A 27,382-nucleotide genomic window follows, 5' to 3' on the forward strand; every position below is an offset into this window, starting at 1 on the left:
ATTAGACCAATGATTCTCAACTGGGAGTGATGTTTACCTTCAGGGAACATTTGGAAATGTCTGTTAACATTTTTGGATTTGGAGAGAGGGGAGGGAACAGTGTTATTAGCGCTTAGTAGGTAGAGGCCAGAAGGTCAAATGCAAAAAGTGTACATCCATCCATGCACAGGACAGATCATTAAAAGAAAATATTTTCTACCCCTAATTGTCAATAGTACCAAACTGAGGAACCCTGCTTAGGAAGACTTTGAGAAAAAAATTGAAGAGTAGATTTTATGGATTTATAAGTAAGATTTAGGCAGGCAGGCTTCGCCAGAATTGACAGGAAGACTTTGGATTGAGGTACTGTTAAAAAAGAAAAACAGAAATCAGGGGAGTGAACAGAAGTCAGATGAAGGTCTAAGGAATAATTTATGGAAAGGCTAAGAAGAATGAGGAAAACAAACATCTAGAAAGATACTCAAAAGAACGTTGTGAAGAGTCTTGAATCGCAGAGAATATTGGAGAAATTCAGAATTCGTGTACATGCATGAGTATCTATGGGGCGGGTTTATCAGACTGGTTTAGAAACAACCTTTTACAGTAGAACATTTAAGTGAGAGGGTTATCACACAGGTTAATGAGGAATGTAACCACATATTATTTAACAATGAGAGTTCTATTCATGCTTGGATGAACAAAGTTTCTGATTCAACTAAATCCTAAAACAGCAATTAAATAGTAATTTATAATTAGTGAAATTTCTAAAGAATAGTGCTTTCATGGAATTTAAAAGACGAGACCATTATTTCATATTACCTGTAGACTCTGACTTTGTACATCATCTAGAGTTGGAAGATCAGCCAGATACTTTTCCAAGGTCTCAATTCTTCTCTGCTTTTCTTTGTTTTGTTCAGATTCCTTCTGGCATTTCTTTTTCAGGCTATTGATATATCTATCTCTGGTTTTAAGCTAAAGAAAAAAATTATGAATCTTCAGTGGTTTTGAGTCATTAACAAAACAAACATTACAGTCTTGGGCATCAATGAATTCATCCATAGTTCTAGGTTAGAGTGGAGACCACCACCACCCTCAATTAAGATTTACCTTATTTCATTATAAGATTCACACTTTTTTTTTTCAAATTTTTATATCCCTGTAATTATGACTTTTGGGTTTTTTTTATTTGCTTTTACCAGGGTAGCATCCTATAAATTGCAGTCAGGTGGCAGTAAGAATGTAGTTTTTATTGCCTACATATATACAAATTTGGCCAAGATTGTTCACATCTTTGTCATTTCAATAGTGTAACAGTTGTCATTTCATAGTTCATGTTGAAACTATGTGTTGAGTCTAAAGGATGTTGGATATTTAAAATAACTTTGAAAACATCACAGTTCAACTTGGAATTTTAAAAAGTTACTGCATATCTAGAAAAGCACAAAAATAAAGTCACACATGTACTTGTCTCTGGAGTAATAATTACAATTTATTTTTTGCAAAGCTATATCCAAATGCTTTATGTGAACTCCTGGAAGAAGACATATAAAGTAATCAAAGCTGTTTTGCTACTAACAAATCTTCAAAAGAATTGCCTATCATGTTCTAAGCAATGCAACCAGAGCGAGGAGACATTACCAAATACTTAGGAACAAATAAGACCCTAGTGTGAACAATTTCACATCTTAATCAAGACTATTCCTAATGCACTGTGTCATGATTAAATTTTTAGCACATTTTCTTTCTAAAAAGAAAACATAAAGGTGCCTTACACTGATGTCACTTTAGCACTGATAAATTGTGCTAATTAAATAAACATCTACTGTACAACACACATTGTACATTATTCCAGGAAATCCCAACTTGTACAAGCTAAACCTCAAATTTTTGTGTAATAACTTTTTATGTTACAACCTGAAATATGACAACTTCAAATTTCACATCTCATATTCATACTTTCATACTTCAGATCAATTAGGAATAAAATGTGTACAAAAACTATTGCCTCAAAGATAAATTCCTGGACTCACATTTACCAGTGTTCTATTTAATGCTTTTATAGAAACTTAGCAGGGTTCTGAAGCATTTTTACAGACGTCTCCAAGTTCGCCAGGGAAACTGAGTCGTACTATAATGGATTACACACTGAACTTTTGGTAAAGCTAACACTGATACCTGGCCTACCTTCTTTTTCATGTCTTACCTAATGCAATTTCCTGTGGTTAAGTTACTTCCTGACCTTAATCTCTTTCAGTTTTACAACTTACAAATTAACACAAAATAAACAAAGACTGCTCTATTGATATAAGAATATGCAGGTCTAATGTAAATTTTTGTTTTTATTGAAACAACTCCAATTGGAAAAATTAATCACAGATCATTTGGTCTACTGATTTCATCTGTGATATTATGGTCCATTTTTACTTTGGGTAAGGAGGGTCACTGATAACAGAAAACCCTTTCATTTACTGGGGCTTTCTTAGGATTAATGGTGAGAGTGCTGGTGATGTGACAGTCTAACCTGTGGTCAAAGAATAAATAAACCAAAACTAGATAAACTCACAAACTGCTGACAATATAATTCTTATTAAAAATATGAGGCCCAGAGATCTTTAGTGACTTAATGACAAAACACTGAGTTAGTAGGATTCAAATCTAGATCACCTGACTGAAAACCCATGACTTTATAATTCTTCCATATGATTCATCAGCAGATATTCTCTTAAATTCAATCTGTACTTGAATTCCCTTTCAACAAAATGTGCTTTTGCTAGAGGACCCAGTAAGTTCAGAAGTAAACATAACTAACAAGACTATTTTTACTATATGTTCTCTGATTTAATCTTAGTTGTTTAAATAACAATGCCTCAAAAAAGCACTTACTGAAATAGGTCATCCATGCTGTCTGCATGCAGATGCCCTAGTTTTCTTCTTTTTCTTTTTAGTTAGCCAACTGTCTTCTCTGTTGTTTTATCAACCTTTTCTGCCTTTGTTCACAAATTTCTGCTAACATTCTCTGATGGGATATCATCTCTGTTATTTGTTAATCACATATGAGCACACATAATCACGGGATGTTGGTTTTTTTCAGTCCTTCCAACTGATTAGAAGCTCTCCATTTTGTGTGGGTTGTTTTAACTGCCAAGTTTTGTACTGTTTCAGATTAACAAAGGTTATTAAAATCTGAACTCCAGGTAAATGAAGGATCATTAATAAGTCTTTTTTTTTTTTTTCCTTTTGGTACCAGGTATTGAACTCAGGGTACTTCACCAATGAACCACTTCCCCAGCCCTTTATTTTTTGAGACAGGGTGCTGATAAGTCGCTTAAGGCCTCTTTAGGTTTCTGAGGCTGATTTTGAACTTGTGATTCTCTTGCCACAGCCTCCTGAGCTGCTGGATTACAGGCATGAGCCACCACGCCCAGCTAATTATTTTACTTTTAAAAGGCAAGTTCTTCCTTTCAAAGAGGTATGATCCAATACTGAAATCACTCCTAGGAGTTAACAGCAAGGCCATATTTTAGAGAAGTTTAAAAGTCTATTTTTTATCTATTTTAATTTATTAAAACTGAATAGGTTAATGAGAGAACATTTTCCTATAAGTAATTTTTAATATAAGTCATTATTAGAACCAACATATCAGATGTAGAGTTAAATTGTTTTGAATGTTATTCAAAGTTTTAAAAAAATTAGCTATAAGTATCTGGACAAATTATTTCAGCTTCAGTTACCTCATTTTTTATTTAATTTAAGAATTTTTTTTTCCACTTTTGAGTGATGGAGACTGAATCCAGGGTCTTAAGCATGCTGAGCACATGCTCTACCACTAAGCTATATCCACCCAAGTTACCTCCTTTCTAAAAAGGAGGTATAGTATACCTCATAATGTTTTTATGAAAATTAGAATGAAATGAGAAAATACAATAAACATATATTTACATGCTCTCTGGCTCATAAAAGAAAGACTACATCAAAGGGTAATTTTTATTATTATTGTTGTTGTTATTCACATTAAGTTTTTCTCTCGCAGAATAAGTCTTCATCACAGTTACAGAAAGTAAATACACAGAAAGAAATAATGTGATCCAATCTTGTGTTGGCCTTAAGTGCTGTTTATCTAATTTTTTTTTAAACCAATGAACCTACTTTCTAGATTCCCTTCAAGAACTTGTCTTATATTAGACAAAGGTGCCAAGAACATGCATTGGAGAAAAGACAGCCTCTTCAACAAATGATGCTGGGAATACTGGAAATCCATATGCAGCAAAATGAGATTAAACCCATCTCTCTCACCATGCACAAAACTTAATTCAAAATGGATCAAGGACTTAGATATAGGGTCCCTGGATTTTCCTAATAGAAGTAGGCCCTAATCTTCATCATGGGGGATTAGCTCCCAACTTCCTTAATAAGACTCCTGTGGTGCAAGAATTAAAATCAAGAATCAATAAATGGGATGAACTCAAACTAAAAAGTTTCTCAGCAAAAGAAACAATATGAGAGGTGAATAGAGAGCCTACATCTTGGGAGCAAATCTTTACCCCTCACACATCAGATATAGCACTAATCTCTAGGCTATATAAGAACTCAAAAAGCTAAACACCAAAAAGCAAATAATCCAATCAATAAATGGGCCAGAACAGACACTTCTCAGAAGGATATACAATCAATCAACAAATACATGAAAAAATGTTCATCATCACTAGCAATGCAAATCAAAACCACTCTAAGATTTCATCTCACTCCAGTCAGAATGGCAGCTATTATGAAGACAAACAACAATAAGTGTTGGTGAGGATGTGGAAGAAAAAAGTACACTCATACACTGTTGGTGGGACTGCAAATTGGTGCAGCCAATACGGAAAGCAGTATGGAGATTCCTTGGAAAACTTGAAACGGAACCACCATTTGACCCAGTTATCCCACTCCTCGGTCTATACCAAAGGACTTAAAAACAGCATACTATAGGGACACAGCCATATCAATGTTTATAGCAGCACAATTCACAATAGCTAAGCTGTGGAACCAACCTAGGTGCCCTTCAATAGATGAATGGATAAAAAAAAATGTGGCATATATACACAATGGAATATTACTCAGCAATAAAAGAGAATAAAATCATGGAATTTGAAGGTAAATGGATGGAGGTTGATTCATAGTGGGATAGGGAGTGGGAGCATGGGAGGAATAGACATACTCTAGATAGGGCAGAGGGATTGGAGGGGAAGGAAGGAGCGGGCATGGGGTAATTAATGATGGTGGAATGTGATGATCATTATTATCCAAAGTATAGATATGAAGACAAGAATTGGTGTGAATACACTGTGCCTACAACCAGAGATATGAAAATTGTGCTCCATATGTGTAATAAGAATTATAATGCATTCCACTAACATATAAATAGAAAGAAATATAAATAGAATATATTTATAACAGAAATATAAATAGAAAGAAAGAACGAACTCATCTTAATTAAAAACAAAAACAAAAAACAGGGGCTGGGTCTGTAGCCTAGCATGCATGAGGCACTGGGTTCAATCCTTTGCACCACATAAAAATAAACAAATAAAAAATAAAGACATGTTGTCCATCTACGTCTACCAAAAATAAATAAATAAAAACCAAAAACAAAAGCAAAAAAGCTCAAGTCTTCTACATCCTCTGACACAAACACTACCTTTGATACTCATCCCTTCTCTTTATGTTTCCCTGGTTTATACATTGGCATTCTTAATTGCCTTGTTTCACAAAGAAGTGATTCTTCCTTCTCTAAGAGTAACTGCCATCTTGGTATCTGTCATTGACCTTTCTCTATGTCTCTTGGGGACTTGGCTCCATCATGTACCAATGACACTTTGACATCACCCCACTGCTCTATCCATAGTCCTCTATTTGAGACTGCTTTGTTTTTTTCTCTTCTCTTGGCACAACTTACTTCAGAGCATTCATTAATCCAGTATGTCAGGTACTGCAGTAGTATTGGGTATGATTCAGTTACACATTCAGACACAATCCTTGCCTTCATTATTTTTCCATAGAGAAAGATGGAAAAATAATGGTTACAAATTGTGACTTTAATAAAGAACCAGTTGCTATATACATATAAAAGGAGGGGTAGAGGTGGAAAACATTAAGAGGAAACTTGAAAAAATGACTAGGTAACTTGGAAGTGGGAGAAGATAGTCAAGTATTTACCAGGAAAATGATTACTTTGTATAAAGAATCTGATGCCAGAAACAAACAAAAGCCTAAACTGTTTGATCAACTGTAAGACACAGTGTATTAAGACCACATTTTTCTAGAGTAAGATTGGCAGAGCATAAAGCTATATAATTGGGCTAGGGGAAAAACTGATTTATTTAGAAGACAATTGGAAGTGACATCAGAAAAATGGAAGAATAGTGAGTCCTGGGTTCTCTTCGCTTCTACCAATACACCGATTCAACAACAAGACAAAAACAAAGCAACACCACACATATACATTCTCTAAGAAATCCAGAAATCAATTGAGAAGCTTCAGTACCCTGGGAAAATGTGAAATCAGCCCCATATAAAGCAGGTAGAGGAATTTGAGACATCTTCTCTCCATCCCTATCTTCAGGACAGCACAGTAAAATTAGGAGGAAACCTGCCAGGAAAGGAAATACTTGACTAGCCAGTCAACACGCCAACTTTCCCAGGAACTGCTTAGATGACTGCTTGCCTCTTCTGGAGCACTAGTGGGACATTTTCTACTCTAGTTGTCTGGGGACCATTGAGATCCAACACTGGTTTAGGGTGGCAGCCCCACAGTCCATTCTTTCAGCTCAATACACAGCAAATGGGTAAAAAATTTTCAGATCCAAGTTTCTCTCTAAGAAGAGAAGTACTGGATAGAATATCCAACAGTTCAACTTTTCAGAATGCTGCCCAAGAGTCAGGCTACAGTCTTTCTTGTTTTAGATCCATGAAGAGACCCAGCATAACCTTGAAGCCTGGGGAATGATAAGAACAAAGAAAGCAGGTTGGACTAGCACAATGGTATGAAAAGCCCCCAAATCCCTGGCTAGGCTGACCAGGCGGTGTTTTCCCATATGAGGCCAATTAATGAAGAATGGTGGGGCAGCAGTTTACTAATTAATTACACAGTTACCAACTCAAAGTCAAAAAATGAACAAAGAAATGTGAAAAAAAAATAAATCAATTATCTTGAAACCAAGTTATATGAATTAGTTGACAGAAATAGACATAAAAATGTTCCATAAGGTCAGAAAAATAATGTATGAGCAGATGAAAATTTCAACAAAAACTGTTTGGAAGTACTGAACAGAAACCTTGGAATCAAAGCATACAAAAAACTGAACTCAAAAATTCACTAAAAGGGTTTTAACAGCAGGCTAGAAAAAGCAGAAGAAAGGGCAAACAAATGAAAGAAAGGTCTTTTAGAAATTTTTAAAGGAAGAAAAGAGAATGAAAGTGGGATGATACATTCAAAGTAAAGAGAGTTTAAGGGACTTGTGGAATGACATCAAGCAGACCAATCTATAGGCATCATGTGAATCCCAAAAAGAAAAGAGAAAAAAAGGGGAGGGGGGAGTTTATTCAATGAACAAACAGCTGAAAACTTTCCAAATCTGGAAAAGGGAATGGAAATGAAGATCTAAAAGGTCCAACAAATCTCAAATATGGTTAACCCAAAAAAATTCATACCAAAAAACATTAATAAAATTGTCAAAAGTTAATAAGTGAATTTTCAAAATAGTAAGAGAAAAACAATAAGGCTATCACAGCAGATTTCTCAACAAATAAACAAACAAACAAAAAAAACCCTTATAAGCCAGGAGAAATAGAATGCTACCTTTCAAATGCTGAAAAGAAACAAAACAACTCAAAGAATGGTATATATGCAAAACTGTCCCTTAAAAAATGCAAGATTTTCCCAGACAAAAGCACAGAGAATACATTACCACCAGGCATGACTTAAAAGGAATGCTAAAAAGAATTTTTCAAATTGAAATAAAAAGATGACAAACAGTAACATAAAAGTATAGGAAAGTATAAAATTTACTGGTAAAGATAATATACAACAAATACAGAACAATGTAATACTGTTACAGTGGTGAGTAAATCACTTTTAATTCTAATACAAAAGTTTAAAAGGCAAAATGATTAAAATTAACTATTAATATAAAAATGTTATTGTATACATGGTATGAAAATGGAATTTGAGATATCAATAACAAAGTGTGTGAAAGAAAGACCAAATATATAGTGGTTCAGAACTATTAGAAATATGTGATGTCCAAATACCGCTACATTGATGTTCATAGCAGCACAATTCACAATAGCAAGACTGTGGAACCAACCTAGATGCCCTTCAATAGACAAATGGATAAAAAAAATGTGGCATTTATACACGATGGAGTATTACTCTGCATTAAAAAATGACAAAATCATAGAATTTGCAGGGAAATGGATGGCATTAGAGCAGATTATGCTAAGTGAAGCTAGCCAATCCCTAAAAAACAAATGCCAAATGTCTTCTTTGATATAAGGAGAGTAACTAAGAACAGAGTAGGGACAAAGAGCAGGAGAAGAAGATTAACATTAAACAGGGATGAGAGCTGGGAGGGAAAGGGAGAGAGAAGGGGAAATTGCATGGAAATGGAAGGAGATCCTCAGGGTTATACAAAAGTACATACAAGAGGAAGTGAGGGGAAAGGGAAAAATAATACAAGGGGGAGAAATGAATGACAGTAGAGGGGGTAGAGAGAGAAGAGGGGAGGGGAGGGGGGATAGTAGAGGATAGGAAAGGCAGCAGAACACAACAGACACTAGTATGGCAATATGTAAATCAATGGATGTGTAACTGATGTAATTCTGCAATCTGTATATGGGGTAAAAATGGGAGTTCATAACCCACTTGAATCAAAGTGTGAAATATGATATATCAAGAAATTTGTAATGTTTTGAACAACCAACAATAAAAAATTTAAAAAAATTTTAAAAAAAAGAAAAAGGAATTAAAATACACCAGTGCAAAAACAAAATCAACAAAACATTCAGAGAGCAGGAGAGGAAAAGGATAAAATAACTACAACACAAACAAAAACTTAACAAAATGGTAATATTAAGTCCTTACCTATCAATAATTACTTTAAATGTAAAATTGATTAAACTCCAAAATCAAGATATACAATAACTAAATTTATTTTTTAAAGATCCAACTATATTCTACCTTTAAGAGACAAAGTATCTATCTAAAGTATCTTTTAGATGTAAGGACACATAGGTTGAATAGAGAAGGATATTCCATGCAACTAGCTACTAAAAGAGAGCAACAATATCTATACTTGTATCAGACAAAACAGATACTAAATTAAAAAAACATCTCAAAGAGAAAAGCCAGTCATTATATAGTAATAAGAAGGTCAATTCAACAGCATTAAAAATATATACATTTTCCCCCCACACCAAAACACCTAAATTTAGTAACACATAAATACATTGGCAAATGTGAAGGTAGAAATAAACAAAAATATGATAATAACTACCGGACTTCAATAACCCATTCTCAATAATGGATAGTCCCAACTGAAAAAAGAATAAGGGCAAAATTGAACAATACAATAGACCAAAGGGATTTAACAGATATATACAAAACATATTACCCAATGACAGCAGAATACTCATTCTTCTCAAGTGCACATGGAACATTTTCCACAATATAGACTATGCTAGGTCACAAAATCAAGACTTAAAAAATATAAATGACTGAAATCATCAGACGTGGAAGTGCATGCCTGAAATAGTAACAACTCAGGAGGCTGAAGGCAGGAGGATCACAATTGCCAGCCTCAGCAATTTAGTGAGACCCTGTCTCAGCTCAGTGATAAAGCATCCCTGGGTTTAACTTCCAGTATAGAAAAAAACAAAACAAACCAACCAACCAACAAACAAAAAAACCCTGAAATCATTCAAAGTCTTTCCCAACTTCACTGCAATAAAACTAAAAATCAACAGTAGAAAATGGGAAAATTCTTAAGTATGTAGAAATTAAACAAGATCTTACATAATCATTGGGTTAAAAAAGAAATTAAAACTGAAATTAGAAAATATCTCCAATAAACCAAAATGAAAGAACAAAATACCAAAACTTATGAATCAAAAGCACTACTAAGAGGGAAGTTTATATTTTAAAATGTTTGCATTAAGGAAGAAATTCTATAACAAGAAACCTACCTTTTATCTCAATGAAATAATAACATGAAATTAGCAGAAGGAAAAAAAACCGAAAGTTAGAAGAAATAGTGATTTCAAAAACAATAGAACAGGGACTGGGGTTGTGGGTCAGTAGTAGAGCACTCCCTTAGCATGGGTGAGGCAATGAGTTCGATCCTCAGCACCATATAAAGAAAAATAAAGGTAGGTGTCCATCTACAACTAAAAAATATTAAAAAAAAATACAATACAAACCAATAAGACTAGTTGAGTTGGATTTTTTAAAGAAAAAAAGAATGAACAAATCCTTAGTAAAACTAAGGGGATAAAAAGAAACTCAAATAAATAATATCACAATGAAAGTAATGTTATACTTATGCTACAGAAATAAAAAGGATCATAAGGTACTATTATGAACATTATATACCAACAAATTGAACAACATGGAAGAAATGACAATTTCTAGAACCATACAATCTACCAAAACTGAATCAAGAAGAAACAGAAAGCTTGAATGATCAATGATAAACCAGGAACTTGAAGTAGTTAAAAAACAAACAAACAAACAAAAAAACCTCTGAACAAGGCCCAAGACCAGTTAATTCTACCAAACATTTAAAGAAGAATAAATACCATTCCTTCTTAAACTATTCCAATTAACAACAACAACAAAAAAAAAAAAAAAAACAGAAGAAATTCTTCCAAACTCATTGTATGAGGCCAGCAATAGCAGGATATCAAAGTCAGATAAAGATACTACCAGAAAACTACAGGCCAAAATCCCTAATGAACACAGATTAAAAAATCCTCCATAAAAAACTATTAAACAAAATTACAACACATTAAAAGGATCATATTTCATGAATAAGCAGGATTTATCCCTGGCAAGGCAATGATGGTTCAATATATGCCAATTAATGTGATACATACCACATTATCAATATGAAAAATTAAATTGATGTAATCATTTCAATAGATGTATAAAATGTTGACAAAATTAAACAACTTTTCATGATAAAAGCTCTCAAATTAGCTAAAACAGAACTTACCTTAACACATACACACAAAGACATTTATGAAAAAGCCCATAGCTATTGTCATACTAAAAATGGTGAAAAACTTAAAGCTTACCTTAAAAAATCTGGAACAAGGCAAGGTGCCCACTCTTGCCACACCTATTAAACACAGTACTAGAGGTTCTAGCCAGAGCAATTAGGCAAGAGAAATAAAAAAGCATCCAAATCAGAAAGAACTTAAATTGCAAAACGTTTGTTTGCACACATGAGTTTTAGCCTAAAGACTCCACTAAAAAATCTGTTAGAACTAAAAATGCATCAAAGTTGCAAGGTGTGAAATCAACATACAAAAATCAGTTGTATTTGTATATATAAAAAAATCTCATTTACAATACTATCAAGAATAATAAAAAAGAATAAAATTAACCAAGGACATAAAAGACTTACTCACTTAATATTATAAAACACCAATAAAAATATTAAAGCAGACATAAGTAAATGGAAAGACATCCTATGTTCATATACTGCAAGAATTACTATTACCTAAATGTCCATACAATCAAAGTGGTCTACACATTTAATAAAATTCATACAAAAATACCAATGGCATATTTCAGAGAAACAGAAAACAAACAATTCAAAAATTCATAAGAAACCCTGAAAACAAAAACAATTTGGAACAAGAACAAAGCCAGAGTTTATCATACTCCCAGATTCCAACACATTATCACAAAAAGCTTGGTAATGGCTTTAAAACAGACACATAGACCAACAGGACAGAACAGAGAATCAAGAAACAAACCCACATATAGATGGTCAACTTACTTTTGACAGAGATTCTAAAAATCTGACAATGGGGAAAGATGGTAGTGTCAAAAAAACTCAATATCCACATGAACAAGAATGAACTGGATCTTTTTATTGCACTTCACACACAAAAAAAAAATTCAAAATAAATCCAAAATTGATTTGAAACTTTAAATATAGGATCAGACACTGTAAAACTCTTAGGAGAAAACCCAGGAATATCTTCTTGACATCGGACTTGGTAATGATTTCTTGGATACAACACCAAAAGTACAGGCAAAATAATAAAAAGATGATATCAAGTTAAAAAATTTAACCCTTGGGGCTGAAGCTGTGGCTCAGCAGTAAAGCACTCACCTAGCACGTGCGAGGCGCTGGGTTCAATCCTCAGCACCACATAAAAATAAAAACAAATAAAAATAAAGGTATTGTGTCCAACTACAACTGCTATGAAAAACAGTAATCAAAAAGAAAATATATAATCCAAAACTCCAATTTTGGGATATTTATGGAAAAGAACTGACATGAGGAATAAAAGTGATATTTGCACTCTCATGTTCAGAGCAGCATTATTTACAGTAATGATTTCTATATATATCACCAAAAGCACAGGCAACAAAAGCATAATAAAAAATGTGGGAAAGACCTAAATATTCATTAATGAACGAATGAGAAGAAAAATGATGTGTTTTAATGTATCAGTTAAAAATAAATTTCATTTAAATAAAATAAATGTGGTATGCTGTACACATACAATGGAAGATAATTCAAGCTCAAAAAAAGGAGAAATTCTTCCATTTATAAAATACAGATAATCTGGAGAAAATCATGCTAAATTAAATAAGCCAGTCAGAGAGGGACAAATATTGTATGATTCTACTAATATGAGATGACTGGAAAAAAAAAAAGAGTACAATCAGTGGTTGTCAGGGGCTTGGGGGAGGGAGAAATGTTTACATAACTTCAGTTCCATGAGATGAATAATACTGTACTATATACTACGCTGCTAATTTTGGAAAGATTTTATATATATTCAGGAGGCAAGGTTCCTAATTAGACTTTGTAAAGTTTCCAGCATGAGTAAATGAATATATAGAAATGAACACTGAAGAAAATTTTGTTTTGTTTTGAGAGTAGAGCAGTCAGAAGGCAAATTAAAAACTGTGCTTTGGACATGAAAAGTTTGGAGTACCTATGAGACATCCTAATACGCGATATCAAATAGGTAGAAAGCGTATAAATTTATTTTATTAAGCACTGAGCACAACGAATAAAATACGAGAAAATTTAGATAAAACCTAAGAAAGTATTTAAAAATCTTCATTCATGACAACTTTTAAATTAAAGTCTCAAATAAGAGACTATTTTAATTCCTCTCACACATAACCAGTGACTATTTCCTTATTCCCTTGGATTGTGTGGTATATTCTATGATGTTCCCCAAATACAGAAAAGAAAAAAGAGGTATTTAAGGTACTTTTAGATTAGCCAAGAAAGATATCATACAGCCGAAAAACAGAGAAAATATAAATTTTTATCAATTTGGGAAGATGAAAATTTCAACTCATGTGTAAATGATGGACACACATACACTCACAAAGTTATCAACTGAGTTTATGCAGTCTGCCTGCATAAATCATGGGATGCTCCAAGATTACTTAAATGGAAGGCTCATTTAATAAAATAATAAGCCGGGAATATCAAGATTGAAGTAAAAAAAAAAAAAACAGTTTTGCCATTAAGTAGCAGTCAAAGAATCTGTGCTGTTTCTCTTCAATAAATTGAAGATTTATTGTGTTCTACTTGATCTTTAATAATACAATAATGGAATGTGATGAAATATGTGAAATTACTTATAATAAAGGCAGAAAGGTCAATTAAGTATGTGTGTGTACATGTGTATGTATTTGGCTTTTAGGGAATTCAGCTTTTTAACTTGAAAAATGTCCTTATGAATGAAAGATCAACTTCATTTCATTTTCTAATGCTTTCCGTTCAATATGACAAGGAAGAATAAAATACTCAACCAGCGAAAAGGAAGTTATTGGTACAGGAACTGACTTTAAAAAGATCTCATTATTAATTAGAAAAGTATCATATACAGAGAGTTTTTAAAAATATTTTTATGTGGTGCTAAGGACTGAACCCAGTGCCTCATACCTGCTAGGTAAGCACTCTATTACTGAGCTACCAACCCCTGCCCTACAGAGGTATTTTTATACCTCAAGAAAATAATTTTTTTACAAGTAAACAGTGTTTCCCAAAAGTTGGTACAACATTAAATACTTTAATATAAATGTAACCTGGCATGACAAATATTCTATGTTGAAAAAATGCTGTTGATCTAATAATACAATTTTTTAAAAAATGCACACCTTTTCCTCCAGTTTCTTCTTCTCTTCACTGAATTGGTTTATTCTTTGCTTGAGAAATTCATTGAGCTGTGAAACCTCTTTTTCAGTAGATGCAAGCTTCTGCTCAAGTTCCTCTTGCTGGGGATGCAACACTGACTGCTCCGAAAATGGAGTCTGGAGTGAAGTGTTCTCATATTGTGGCTATTGGGAAAGAAAAAAAGTAGGCAGTTAAGATTTTAAAAGTTTACTTAGGAGACACTGTTTCTCTGTGAGGTGAGTGAAAGAGGGATTTTGCTAAAACTCAATATTGGGCAGTCAGAGTACCTCAGAGACTAAGAAATTTTGGGAACATTAATAAGGAAAAGGGACAACACTGGAGTCAAGCTGCTTGGGGGAGCATTGGCATTAGCACAGAAGGAAGGAAGTCACTGAGAAATACAAAGGATGGTCTTAGTACTGAAAAACCTGGGATTGCAGGGGCAGCCTGCCCTAGGCCGATTCAGAGGCTGGACGGTACAATAAACTGGTACATGAAAAATGCCTTGTTTTTCCCAATTGTCCACAGAGAACTGAGGCAGGAACCATCTTGAGGCATCCACACTGCAGTAGCACCCACAGGAACCAGGAACTAGGATCCATGAGACTGGAGCTGGGACAACCCATGGAGAAAAAATAGGCAGAGACTATTTTGCCCAGGAGAATACAAGTCTGAGAGGCCATAGAGAGCCCAGCTCCTTCCTCTGTCTGAATCCGGCAACTCACAGAACCAACTGAAGTGGTTCAGGAATTTTAATGGGCAGGTATGACCACACTTGGGGACAAAGCCCAAGAGGCCAGTAAAGGCTGATTCTCCAGGCAACAGAAGCTGAAGGACTGGCTCCCCTCCCCTACAGTGGAATCCTGAGGTGACTACTGGGGTACAGTATCCCAGCATAGATCAGCACCCTAGAGGTACATTGATTTGGTATTCCAAACTGCTCGCCATTCATTAAAGCAAGTGGGGCCTCACTAGACCTAAGCTCCATCTTTGGGAGCTCTACCTATAGGAACTCCTCTCACAGAACCTAGCAGTGACTTTCCCATCCCGCCCTACTTCATACCACCAAAGGGAAGATGAGAATTTGTGAACTTCAACTGGTACTTTGGTGCAAAACAAAAAAAAGGGGGGGGGGGTTGGATTTGATAGCCTGCTGCCCCTACTCTTGTACTTGGGGCATATCTCAAGAAGAAATGGAAAGACAGTTGGGCACAGACAGCTACCATATTTCCTCATTGACTATTTTGTCAACGGACATGGAAATTATTCCTTAATTTTTCATCCAGATTCTCTTTTGTGCGTGTGTGTGGTAAGTGATTCATGGACATTTATATATTTTTGTTTTTATCTTCTCATTTCTAGAATTTTTTGAAGGTAGTTACTACTCTGTCTTTGAGGGTTAGAGTTTCCATTAGTATACTGACTGTTTTGAATTGTTTTTCACTTGTCTGTTTCCCTTGCTCCTCTTTCTCTCTTTTCTTTTGCTGACAGCCAAATTCTATTGTTCTTACATTCTTCCTTTTACTTTTTACTTCTATTTTCTCCCCCCACCTCATAACTACCACATCCAACATTTCCTCTTTATTTTCCTTGTTCACTTTTTGAAATTGCAAACTCTTTTCAACCCACCTATCTCTTCTTATTTCCTAATTAATTCTAGTCTTAAAATCTTTTAGCAATAATTGTTTTATATAACATCTGCTCCCAACACTAATGCTGTAACAATGCTGCAGAAATCATAGATAACACCTGGTTTGATTTTATGCCAGACACAATACGATTCTTACTGTTTTAGTAAACTGCTGATCCTACTACTTCTGTTCATTATACCAGTTAATATTGTAGATGTCATAGTAAGAACCAAGTGCTTAGTTTAATGCTGTATATTGTTTGCATGGTTTGTTACTATTATTTCTCTCCCCTAATCTGTGAGGTAATGGAAACCAACAGGACATTACTAAGTTCTTAGGGTAGGAACCCTGGAGCTGAAGCAGCAAACAATATGAAAAAGCAAGAGAAAAAAAACATCCAAACAACCCAGAATGCCTCAACAATGAACTCCATTGACACCACAGTGGGGAAAATGTCAAAGAAGGAATTTACAAAGTCACGTAGTTAAACTGATCTACAACGTAAAAGATAACATGAGAAGTAAAACAGAGAAAATATTTCAAAAAGGAGATAGAGATTCTGGAGAAAAATCAATTAGAAATTTTTGAAATAAAGAAATCAATAAAGCAAATTAAAAGTTTGATGGAAAGCATCAACAATGGATTAAGCCATTTAGAAGATAGAGTTTCAGGTAACAAAGTCAAAACACATTATTTTGAAAATGAAGTTATTCTTAAAGAAAAGATATTAAAAGACCATGCGCACAATTTTCAAGAAAGTTGGGATAACATTAGAGGCCATCTTTAAAGATTCACCAGGATAAATAAAGACTCTGAAATACAAACCAAAGGAATGTACGATCTCTTCAATAAAATAATATCAGAAAATGTTCCAGACCTTAAGAATGAAATGGAAAATCAAATATGAGGCAAACAGAACTCCAAATATACAAAATCACAACAAACCCATCCCAAGACACATTGTTACAAAAACCTATCATACAGAATAAGGATAGAATTTTAAAAACTGTTAGAGAAAAATGATTGTTCATATTTAGAGGTAAAGCATTCCAGAAGCTAGGAGGTCTAGAAGCTAGGAGGTCTTGGAATAATTTATACCAAGTTCTGAAAGAAAATGGATGCCAACCAAGAATACTATACCTATCAAAATTAAGCTTCAGTACTGAAGATGAAGTAAAATCTTTCATGATAAACAAAAATAAAAAAGAATTCACAGGGGGCTGGGAATATAGCTCAGTTGGTAAAGTGCTTGCCTCATATGCACAAGGCCCTGAGTTCAATCCCCAGCACCACACACACACACACACACACAAATTAATTCACAACTAGAAAGCCTACACTATAAAACATACTCAATAAAATATTTCATGAAAATAAAATAGTAGAGTAGTAGAGGGAAGAACTACACTAGAAGAAGAATGAATCAAAGAAGAAATTAATTCAAATTAAAAACTAGAAATAAATCAAAATGACAGAGAATAAAAATCATCTCAAAAAGAACACTGAATGTAAATGGTCTTTTACACTCATCAATCCAAAGCCATAGGCTGGCAGACTGGATTAAAAAAGTCTCAACAATATGCTGTCTCTAAGAGACAAAACATCAATAGGGCAAAAACATCAATAGACTGAAGTGAAAATATGGGAAAAAAAATAGATCATTCACATGGATCTCGTAAACAAGCAGGGATTACTATTCTCATATCAGACAAAGTAGACTTCAAGTTAATCAGAAGAGACAAAGAAGGTCATTTTATACTGCTTAAAGGAATCACACAACAAGAAGAAATGACAATCAAAAATACTTATGCCCTAAACAATGGAGCACATTCATACATCAAACAAACCCTTTTCAATAACAAGAAACAAAAGACCACATCACAATAATACTGGGTGACTTTAACATATCTCTCATCACTTCATAGATCTTCCAAACAAAAACTAAAGAAGCTATGGAACTAAAAAAATACAATCGAACAATTTAGACTTAACAGAAATATATAGAATATTTTAACAATAACTGAATATACTTTCTTTTCAGCAGCATATGGAATATTTTCTAAGAAAGACCATATTTTAGGCCAAAAAGAAATTCTTAGCAAATACAAAATAATAGAGAATAGTACCTCACATTCTATTAGATCATAATGAAATGAAAGTAGAAATCAATGGTAAGATAAAAAGAAACTATTACCTGGTGAGTAAATAATATACTATTGAATGATGAATGAATAACAGAAGAGAAATCAGGGGCAAAATTTTTAAAATACTTAGAAGTAAATCAGAATATATATGATATGTATGTCATATGATTTTGATATGTTATATCATATCAAAATCTCTGAGAAGATTTTGAGCGCAGTTCAAAGAGGAAAATTCATAGCATTGAGTGCATATATTAAAAGAACAGAAAGATACCAAATAAATAATCTTACACTACAGCTCAAGGCCCTAGAAAAAGAAGAGCAAATCAACACCAAAATCAGAAGACAGGAAATAAAATCAGAACCAAAATTAATGAGATTTAGATTTTTAAAAAAATTTTAAAAATCAACAAAACAAAGTTGGTTCTTTGAAAGAATAAACAAAATTGATACTCTTAGCCAAGCTAACCAAAGGAAAGAGTAAAAAAACTCAAATTATTAAAATCTGTGATGAAAAAGGAATTATTGGCACAGACACTACTGAAATACAGAGGACAATCAGAAAATATTTTAAAAATTTATACTTCATTAAGCTAGAAAATTCTGAAGACATCAACAAATTCCTGGAGATATATCACCTACCCTAATTGAACAACTAAGATAGAGAAAATTCAAATGATCAGTTTCAAGTAATGAAACTAAAAAAGCCATCAAAAAGCCTACCAACAAAGAAAAGTCCAGGACTGAATAGATTTTCAACCAAGTTCTACCAGACCTACAAAGAACTAACACCAATCCTCCTCAAATTATTCCATGTAATAGGAAAAGGAGGGAAACCTTCCAAACTCATTCTATGAAGCTAGTATTAACCTGATACCAAAACCAGACAAATACACATCAAGGGAAGAAAGTATCCCTGATGAACATAGGTGCAACAATTCTTAATAAAATACTGGCAAACCATATAAAATCATATTTAAAAGATAATGTACCATGTGGCCAGCACACTCTCAGGATTGCCTTGCATTTCATCCCAGGAAGGCAAGGATGGCTCAACATATGGGAAATCAATAAATGTAATTCATCACATAAAAAGACATAAAGACAAGAATAACATGATTATTCCATAGATGCAGAAAGCATTTAACAAAAGATAGCATCCATTTATGTTGAAAACATTAGAACATATAGGGATAGAAGGAACATAACTCAACATTGTGAAAGTTATATAACAAACCCAAGGCCATCATCATTCTAAATGGAGAAAAATTGAAAGCATAATCTGTAAAAACAGGAACAAGACAGGGATGCTGTCTTGGTTTTCACCACTTCTATTCAAACTTTAGCCAGAACAATTAGGCAAAAGAAAGAAATTGAAGGGATACAAATAGGAAAAGAAGAGCTCAAACCATCTCTGTCTGCTGATGACATGATTATATATTTAGAAGACTCCACCAGAAAACTTCTAGAACTTAAAATGAATTCAACAAAGTAGTAGGATGCAAATTAATACTCAGAAATCATTGTGTTCCTATACTCCAACAACAAATGAGCTGAAAGAGAAATTAGGAAAACCATACCATTCACAACAGCCTCAAAAGAAATAAAATAAAAAATAAATTGAGGAATCAATCTAAAAGAAAGTGAAAGACCTCTACAGTGAAAACCACAGAACACCAAAGAAAGTAACAAAAAAGGCATGGTATTGGCACCAAAACAGGCATGAAACCAATGGAACTGAAGACACAGGACAACCTCACATAAATACAGTACTCATACTAGACAAAGGTGTCAAAAAAACACATGGAGAAAAATAGCTTCTTCAACAATTAGTGCTGGGAAAACTGGAAATCCATATATAGTAGAATGAATTTTTTTTTTTTTTAAGAAAGGGGGGGGAGGGAGAGAGGGAGGGAGGGAGGATCTTTTTTGTAGATGGACACAACACAATGCCTTTATTTTTATGTGGTGCTGAGAATCCATCCGGTCCCGCCCTGCTAGGCTAGCGCTCTACCCCTTGAGCCACAATCCCAGCCCAGTAGAATAAAATTTAACCCCTATCTCTAACCCTGTACAAAACTCAAAGTGGATCAAAGACCTGGGTGATAGATAAGAAACCTTTCAGCTACTATAAGAAAATATAAGCTCAATACTCCAACATGTAAGCTTAGAACTGACTTCCTTAACAAGACTCCTAAAGCACAAGAAATAAAATCAACAATCAATTAATGGGACGGTATCAAATTAAAAAGCTTATTCACAGCAAAGGAAACAAGTGTGAAGAGAAAGCCTACAGAATGGGAAAAAAATCTTTTGCCATCTGCACCTCAGATAGAGCATTAATCTCCAGGATACATAAAAAAACTCAAATAACACCATAAATAAATAAATAACCCAATCAATAAATGGGCAAAAGAACTGAACAGGCACTGAAGAGAAGAAGAAATACAAATGGCCAACAAATATATGAAAAAAATGTTCAAAATCTATAGCAATGACAGAAATGCAAATTAAAACTGCACTGAGATTCCCTCTCACTTCATTCAGAATGGCAATTACCAAGAATATAAGTAACAATAAATTGATTTTTCAGCTATGAATGGGAACTACAGAATGTCTGTCCAGAATGTTTGTTGTTGTTGTTGTTGTTGTTTTTCCCCAAGTCACAGTTTTTCATTAGTGATCTAGTTTAAAGTTGCATAGATTTGATGAAACACCCTGATCCTTACTTTTTGGTAAGTCCTATTAATTTTAGTGTATTGTTTTTTTTCCAGGCATGTTTATGTTGCTTTATAGGAGAAACACCTGTATTAAATTTTTAAAAAATTAATAAGTATTTTTTAGAATGGGAAGCAAAATTGAGTGGAAAGTACAGGTTTCCCGTATCCAGTGTCTCCCCCCACCACAACCTCCTCCACTATGGACATTCTAAACCTCAAAGTACATTTGTTACAATCAAGACCTACATTGACACATACTTATCATTAAGCACCCATCATTTATATGCTGCACATCATTATGGGTTTTGACAAATTTATAATGACACGTATCCACCATATAGTATCAGATGTCAAAATATGATCACGTATCCTGGCTGTAATCACTACCACAGTACCATACAGAGTAGTTTTACTGTTCTAAGAATCTTCTGTATTCTTCCTATTCAAATCCCAGTTTCCCTTAACCTGGCAACTTTTTTTATTGCCTCCATAACTCTGCCTTTCCCAAAATGTCACATAATTGGAAACATATAGTACATTTTATTCAGCCAGTCTTTTTTTCAGACTGTCTTCTTTTTTTCACTTCGTAATATTTAAGGTTCCTCCACATCTTTTGATGCCTGATAGTTCATTTCTTTTTAGTGCCAAATAATATTCCACCATCTGTAATGTTTTCACATTTAACTTTGTGTTTGTCAACTAAAGGACATCTCTGTGTTTGACAATTATGAATAAAGGTGCTGTAGCAATGTAGAAAAACCAAAGTTCTTACTTTCTACTCTTCACACAGCACAGTTACTTCTGATACACCTGTATGGGTTTTGGTTCCCCAGATACCAAACAATTAATTCTACATATTCTCCAGTTGTCACCATCTAGATATCTGTACTCCAGATAATATTTATGTGGAGGTATGCAAGAAGGGGTGGAGAGTTACTGGAGGCATTCAGTTACCTCTCCAAGCACCCACCAGGAACCTCTTACATGATTGGCTATCTGAAAGCTCTCGGGACTCAGTTCATCTGGGTTTATAAGGAAGATTCATTATGTAGGTGTGATTGGTTACTCAATCCCTTTCTCTTCCCAGGAGGTAGGGGTTGGGACTGAAAATCCCAACCTTCTAATTATGCCCTGAACTTTCCAGTGACCAGATCCCCTCCTGAAGATATCTAAGGTCCACCAGCCACAGTTAACCTCATTATCATAAAACCTCATTATCATACAAAAGACATTCTTAACATTCCAGAGATTTCCACAGTTTTAAGAGAGCAATATGTCAGGAAATGGGGATGAAGACCAAATATATATTTAATCCTGTCACAGCTGCTGTACATCTGTGTGCAAATTTTTGTGTGGACCTAAGTTTTCAATTCCTTGGATAAATACTAGAGAAGCACAATTGTTGGATTCCTTGGTAAGAGTGTGTTTAGTTTTTGTAAGAAACTGTCAAGCCATCTTCCAAATGGTATCATTTGGGCCTTTCCAAAATTGTCCGGTTACCCCACTTCCTCACCATTATTGTCAGTATTTTGTATTTCAGCCATTCTGCTGTAAAGAGGAGTCTCCTTGTTAATTCAATTAACAGTTCCTCAAGGACAAGGTGAACATCTTTGCATATGCTTATTTGCCATTTGTGTGTCTTCTTTAGTGAGCTGCTTGTTCCAAATCTTTTGCTCAGTTTTAAAATGGTTTATTTGGTTTTCTATTATTGAATTTTAAGAGTTCTTTGTATATTTTGAATAATACTTTTCTATCAGATATATCTTTTTCATATAGTTTCTTTTATCTGTGACTTGTCTTCTTATTCTATTGCCACTGTTTCTCACAGAGCAGAAATTTTTAATTTTAATGAAGTTCAGTTTATCTATTATTTCTTTTAGGGATCTTGTCTTTTTTTTCTATATCTAGAAAGTCATCTCTATAGCCAAGATCATTATGTTTTCTGCAATTTTTTTTAGAAGTTTTCTACTATTATGGTTTAGTTTCAGGTATATGGTCCATTTTGAGTAAATTTTTAAACAGAGACGAGTGGTGGGAGGGAAAGGGAGAGAGAAAGGAAATTGCATGGAAATGGAAGGAAACCCTCAATGTTATACGAAATCACATATAAGAGGTTGTGAGGGGAAAGGGGGGGGAAAAACAAGGGAGAGAACTGAACAGCAACAGATGAGGTAGAGAGGGAAGATGGGAGGGGAGGGGAGGGGGGATAGTAGGGGATAGGAAAGGCAGCAGAATACAACAGTCACTAATATGGCATTATGTAAAAATGTGAATGTGTAACTGATGTGATTCTGCAATTTGTATTTGGGGTAATAATGGGAGTTCATAACTCACTTGAATCAAATGTATGAAAGATGATATGTCATGAGCTTTGTAATGTTTTGAACAACCAAAAAAAAAAAAAGAATGTAAGTTCTGTGTCTATGTCTAGATTCAGGCTTTTGTTTTTCTTTTTTGCATATGCATGTCTGTTTGTTCCAGCACCATTTGTTGAAAGGACTACCTTTGTTTCATTGTATTGCCTTTGCTCCTTGGTCAAAGATCAGTTGACTATATTTATGTGGGTCTATTTCTGTTCTCTTTATTTTGTTCCACTGATCTGTTTGTATATTCTATCATTGATCCTAAACCATTTTGATTACTGTAGCTTTATTATAAGTCTTGAGTCAGTGTCAGTCCTAAGTTTTGTTGTTGTTCTATAATATTGTGCTGGCTGTTCTGAACCACTCCATATAAACCTTATGATTAGTTTGTTGATGTCCACCAAATAACTTGGTGAGATTTTGGTTGGGATTGTATTGAGTCTGTAAATCAAACTGGGAAGAACTGACATAATAATTTATAATTTCCAATATTGTCTTCCTATTTATAAACAAAGACTACCTCTATTTTGTTTTTATGTATATTTCATCAGAGATTTTTAGGTTTCCTCATGTAGATTTTGCACATATTTTATCAGGTTTACTTTTTTTGCTAATATAAATGATAATAAGTTTTAAATTTTTATATTCCATTTGTTCATTGTTGATTGATTTGTGTATGTTTTACTTTGCATTGTATGGTTTTGCTAAAATTACCTGAGTTCCAGGAGTTTTTATTTTTTGTCAGTTCTTGCAGATATTCCTCATAGATGCTCATGTCATCCATGAACAAAGATAATTTGATTTATTATTTTTTCCTTTTCATCTTATTGAATGAGCTAGGACTTTCAATATGAAAAGCAGTGTGGAGAGAAAACATTCTTTCCTTGTTCTGATTTAAGTAGGAAAGCTTTTAAGTTTCTTCCCACTAAGTTTCATGTTAGCTATAGATTTAATTGAGTTCTTTAATAAGTTGAGGGATTTCCCTTCTATTTTTAGTTTGCAGAGTCTTATTTTAATTTTTTTGTTTTCCCTCTTAAGATGAGTCTTACTATGTTGTCCATGCTGGTCTCCAACTTCTGGACTCCTGCATCAGCTTCTTGAGTGCTGGGACTACAGGTGGGCACCAATATGCCAGGTCTTTCTGAGTTTTTAATCGTGAATGGACACTGGATTTTGTAAAGTGCTTTCTCTGCATTTATTGATATGGTCATGTGGTCTTTTTCCTCTTTAGTCTGTTGTGATGAAGTACATTAGTTGAACCAGCCTTGCACATCTTGGATAAATCCCACCAAGTGATAATATAGAATTATTTTTATACATTATAGCTTTGATTTGCTAATATTTTATGATTTTTTTGCAAGTTCTTTTTAATGAAAAGGATTAGATTTTATTAAAACATAGATCAATGATACATTGTAGAACATTATATAATATCTATAGTTAAATATAATAATCCTCAAGAAAATACTTTTTTGGGGGGGGTCTCTGGTTTTACTTTCTTGTAATGTTTGCCTTGTTTTTGTCTTATTTTGGTTTAGGGAAGTGCTGTTTTCATAGAAAGAGAAAAGTAATCTCTTTTTCTGTAATCTAGACAAAAACTGTAAAGAATTGGTATCATTAGTTTCTTTCTTAAATTTTGGGGTGGTAGTGCCAAGGATTGAATTTAGGACCTTGTACATGCTGTTGTGCAATCTGCAGCTAAGCTAGATCCCAGCCCTTAAATGTTTGAATTTACCACTGAACCCATTTGGGCCTGGTCCTTTCTGACTGGGAAGTTATTACTTACTGATTTAACTTCTTTTATAAAGAGAGCCCTAGAAATTAACTCTTCTTATGTGAGTTTGGCAATTGTGTCTTTCAAAGAATTATCCATCTCATCAAGGTTAGCAAGTTTTATGTACATAATGGGATTCATAATAGTCCTTTTTTTATGTCAGTGAGATCTGTAGTACATGCCCTCTTTCATTTCTGATATTAGTAATATATGTTCCTTTTTAATTAGCTTTGCTAAAGGCATATCAATTTTGTTAATATTTTTAAAAAAACATTTTTAATTTTTTAAACCAAATTCATTTTTATTGCTAGTTTCATAGCTTTCTGCTCTAATTTTTATTATGTTTTTCTGCTTCAGATTTAATTTTTTCTACATTTTCAAATTCCCTAGGGTGCAGTCTTAGATGATTAATTTTAGATCTCATTTTCTAATATATGCATTCAGTTAAATGCTATAAATTTTCTTCAAGCATTACTTTACTTGGATCTCACAAGTTTTCATAAATTATATTTATGATATAATTAAAAACTATATTTTTAATTGTTTCATAAGAGTTCCTCTTTATCCCACATATTATTTATAGATATGTTGTATAATCTATAAATATTAGAATTTACGAGCTATCTTTCTGTTTTTTATTACTAGTTTAATTATACTGTGGTCTAATTAGACCATAGTAGGTAGATAATTTCTTATATTCCAATATTATTAAGGTGTGCTTAAGACTCAGAATGTTGTTTGTCTTGGTGAATGTTCCAATGTGTGGTGCTGCTGTTGAATAAGCAGTGCATAAATATCAATTCATCCAGTTGGTAGATGTGATTATTGAGATCGGCTATCTTCTTTGAATTTTTTTTCCCCTTTTGAGTCTTTCCATTTCTTATAGAAAGTTGTTAAAATCTTCAACCAATGGATTTATCTATTTCTTCTTGTAGTTCCATAAGTTTTTTCTTTCATGTATTTTGACATCTTATTGTTAATTACATACACCTTAAGTATTGTTCTGTCTTTTTAGAATATTGACCATTTTGTTAATTCCTAATAACTTTCCTTACTTTGAAGTCTACTTTTTCTGGAATGAAAATGTTCAGAGAAGTAGTTACACAGGACACATGGCTGGTTAGAAATAATAAAAGATTCCAATTTTACTTATTACACTAGTGTAGCCTCCTCCCCCTGACTGAAAACAAAACCAAATGAAAATTAAAAAGCACATATGAACCAGAGACTTGAAAACTATACTTTATCAACTGTGTAAGAAAAAAATCTGCACCACAAAAATGGGTTCTGTAAGCAAGACAAAATATAATTGAAATTTTACATAAAATTAATCATAAAGAAATCTAAGGTCAGAATGTTTTAATTTCTACATTTAGTAACAATCTTTTCAGCATGTATCTACCTTCTCTAAATTTCCTGCATACAATCACTTCCTCTCTGTGGAGAAATACTTTCTTTCCTTTAGTTCTATTGTAGCTCCCCTGTCCCAGGCTCCATCACAAATTGTGCGCTTTTACTACCTCCAAACTACTGTTCTTCCCTGCCTTTAGTTCCAGATCCCATTTCTTCTCATTGCACAAACATTTCCTTGAATACATAATCATGCCCAAGGCTTCAACCATCACACACTTAAACTAAGGACACCTAAATCTTTCACCTCTGGCTCAGACCTTCAATCATGAAAATCAACATCATTCTCAACCCAAAATTGACAACATGTAAATTTAATTATTTTTCTTATCTAAACCTATTTCTAACATAATAGTCTCCATTGTGATCACTGATACTATAAATAACTGTCCCATCAGATACTAGGCAATCATTATCTATCACTCATCACATAAATAAGTCACTACATCTGGTTCATTTGACTATACTTGGTCAAACATGTTTAATAAATACTCTTCCTTTCATACTGAGCACTGTTTTAAAATTTGGGTGTTCACTAAACCTTTGGACTACTGATTTACCTTCCTGACTGGTTTCCCTATCTGTAGTACCATCTATCTTAAATATAGTCTACATTATGCTATCAAAGTAACCAAACTTGGATACTTTGGAGAGTAAAAGAGGATGTTAAATAATATTAATATAGCAAACCCGAGAAAGATAGGCCCTTTACTGTCTCAGGTCTTTGAAAACATGTGGCCTCTACTTACCTCTTCAACCACATCTGTTAGGACTACTTTTCTCTCATTTTAAACTTCATCCATACAGAATAATTGGTAGTTTTCCAAATCCTTCATTTCCCCTCATTCCTCTGGGCCTCTTCACATCTTGTATGGTGTGCCTCAAACACTGTTCTTCTGCTACTCCTTTCACCTGGCTAAATTCATTTAGTTTATTGGTTCTCAGAT

General features: G+C 33.7%; 1 protein-coding gene across 5 annotated transcripts in view; it reads right to left on the reverse strand.

The window, feature by feature from the left end:
* The window catches only part of Cep85l (centrosomal protein 85 like), a 231,621-nt gene that overhangs the window by 30,602 nt on the left and 173,637 nt on the right, over positions 1 to 27,382 (reverse strand). For all 5 annotated transcript variants that reach the window (XM_046466993.2, XM_058586244.1, XM_058586243.1 and 2 more), the window contains 2 exons: positions 14,378 to 14,557; positions 799 to 951 (listed from right to left, as the gene is read on the reverse strand). In XM_046466993.2, the coding sequence (XP_046322949.1) occupies positions 799 to 951; positions 14,378 to 14,557 (333 nt within the window). The remainder of the gene's footprint in view (positions 1 to 798; positions 952 to 14,377; positions 14,558 to 27,382) is intronic.

This window comes from Marmota monax, unplaced genomic scaffold (genome assembly GCF_021218885.2).
Source record: "Marmota monax isolate L192 unplaced genomic scaffold, Marmota_monax_Labrador192_F-V1.1 WCK01_AAM20220418_F8-fsc00140, whole genome shotgun sequence".
In the NCBI taxonomy this organism is placed as follows: Eukaryota; Metazoa; Chordata; class Mammalia; order Rodentia; family Sciuridae; genus Marmota; species Marmota monax.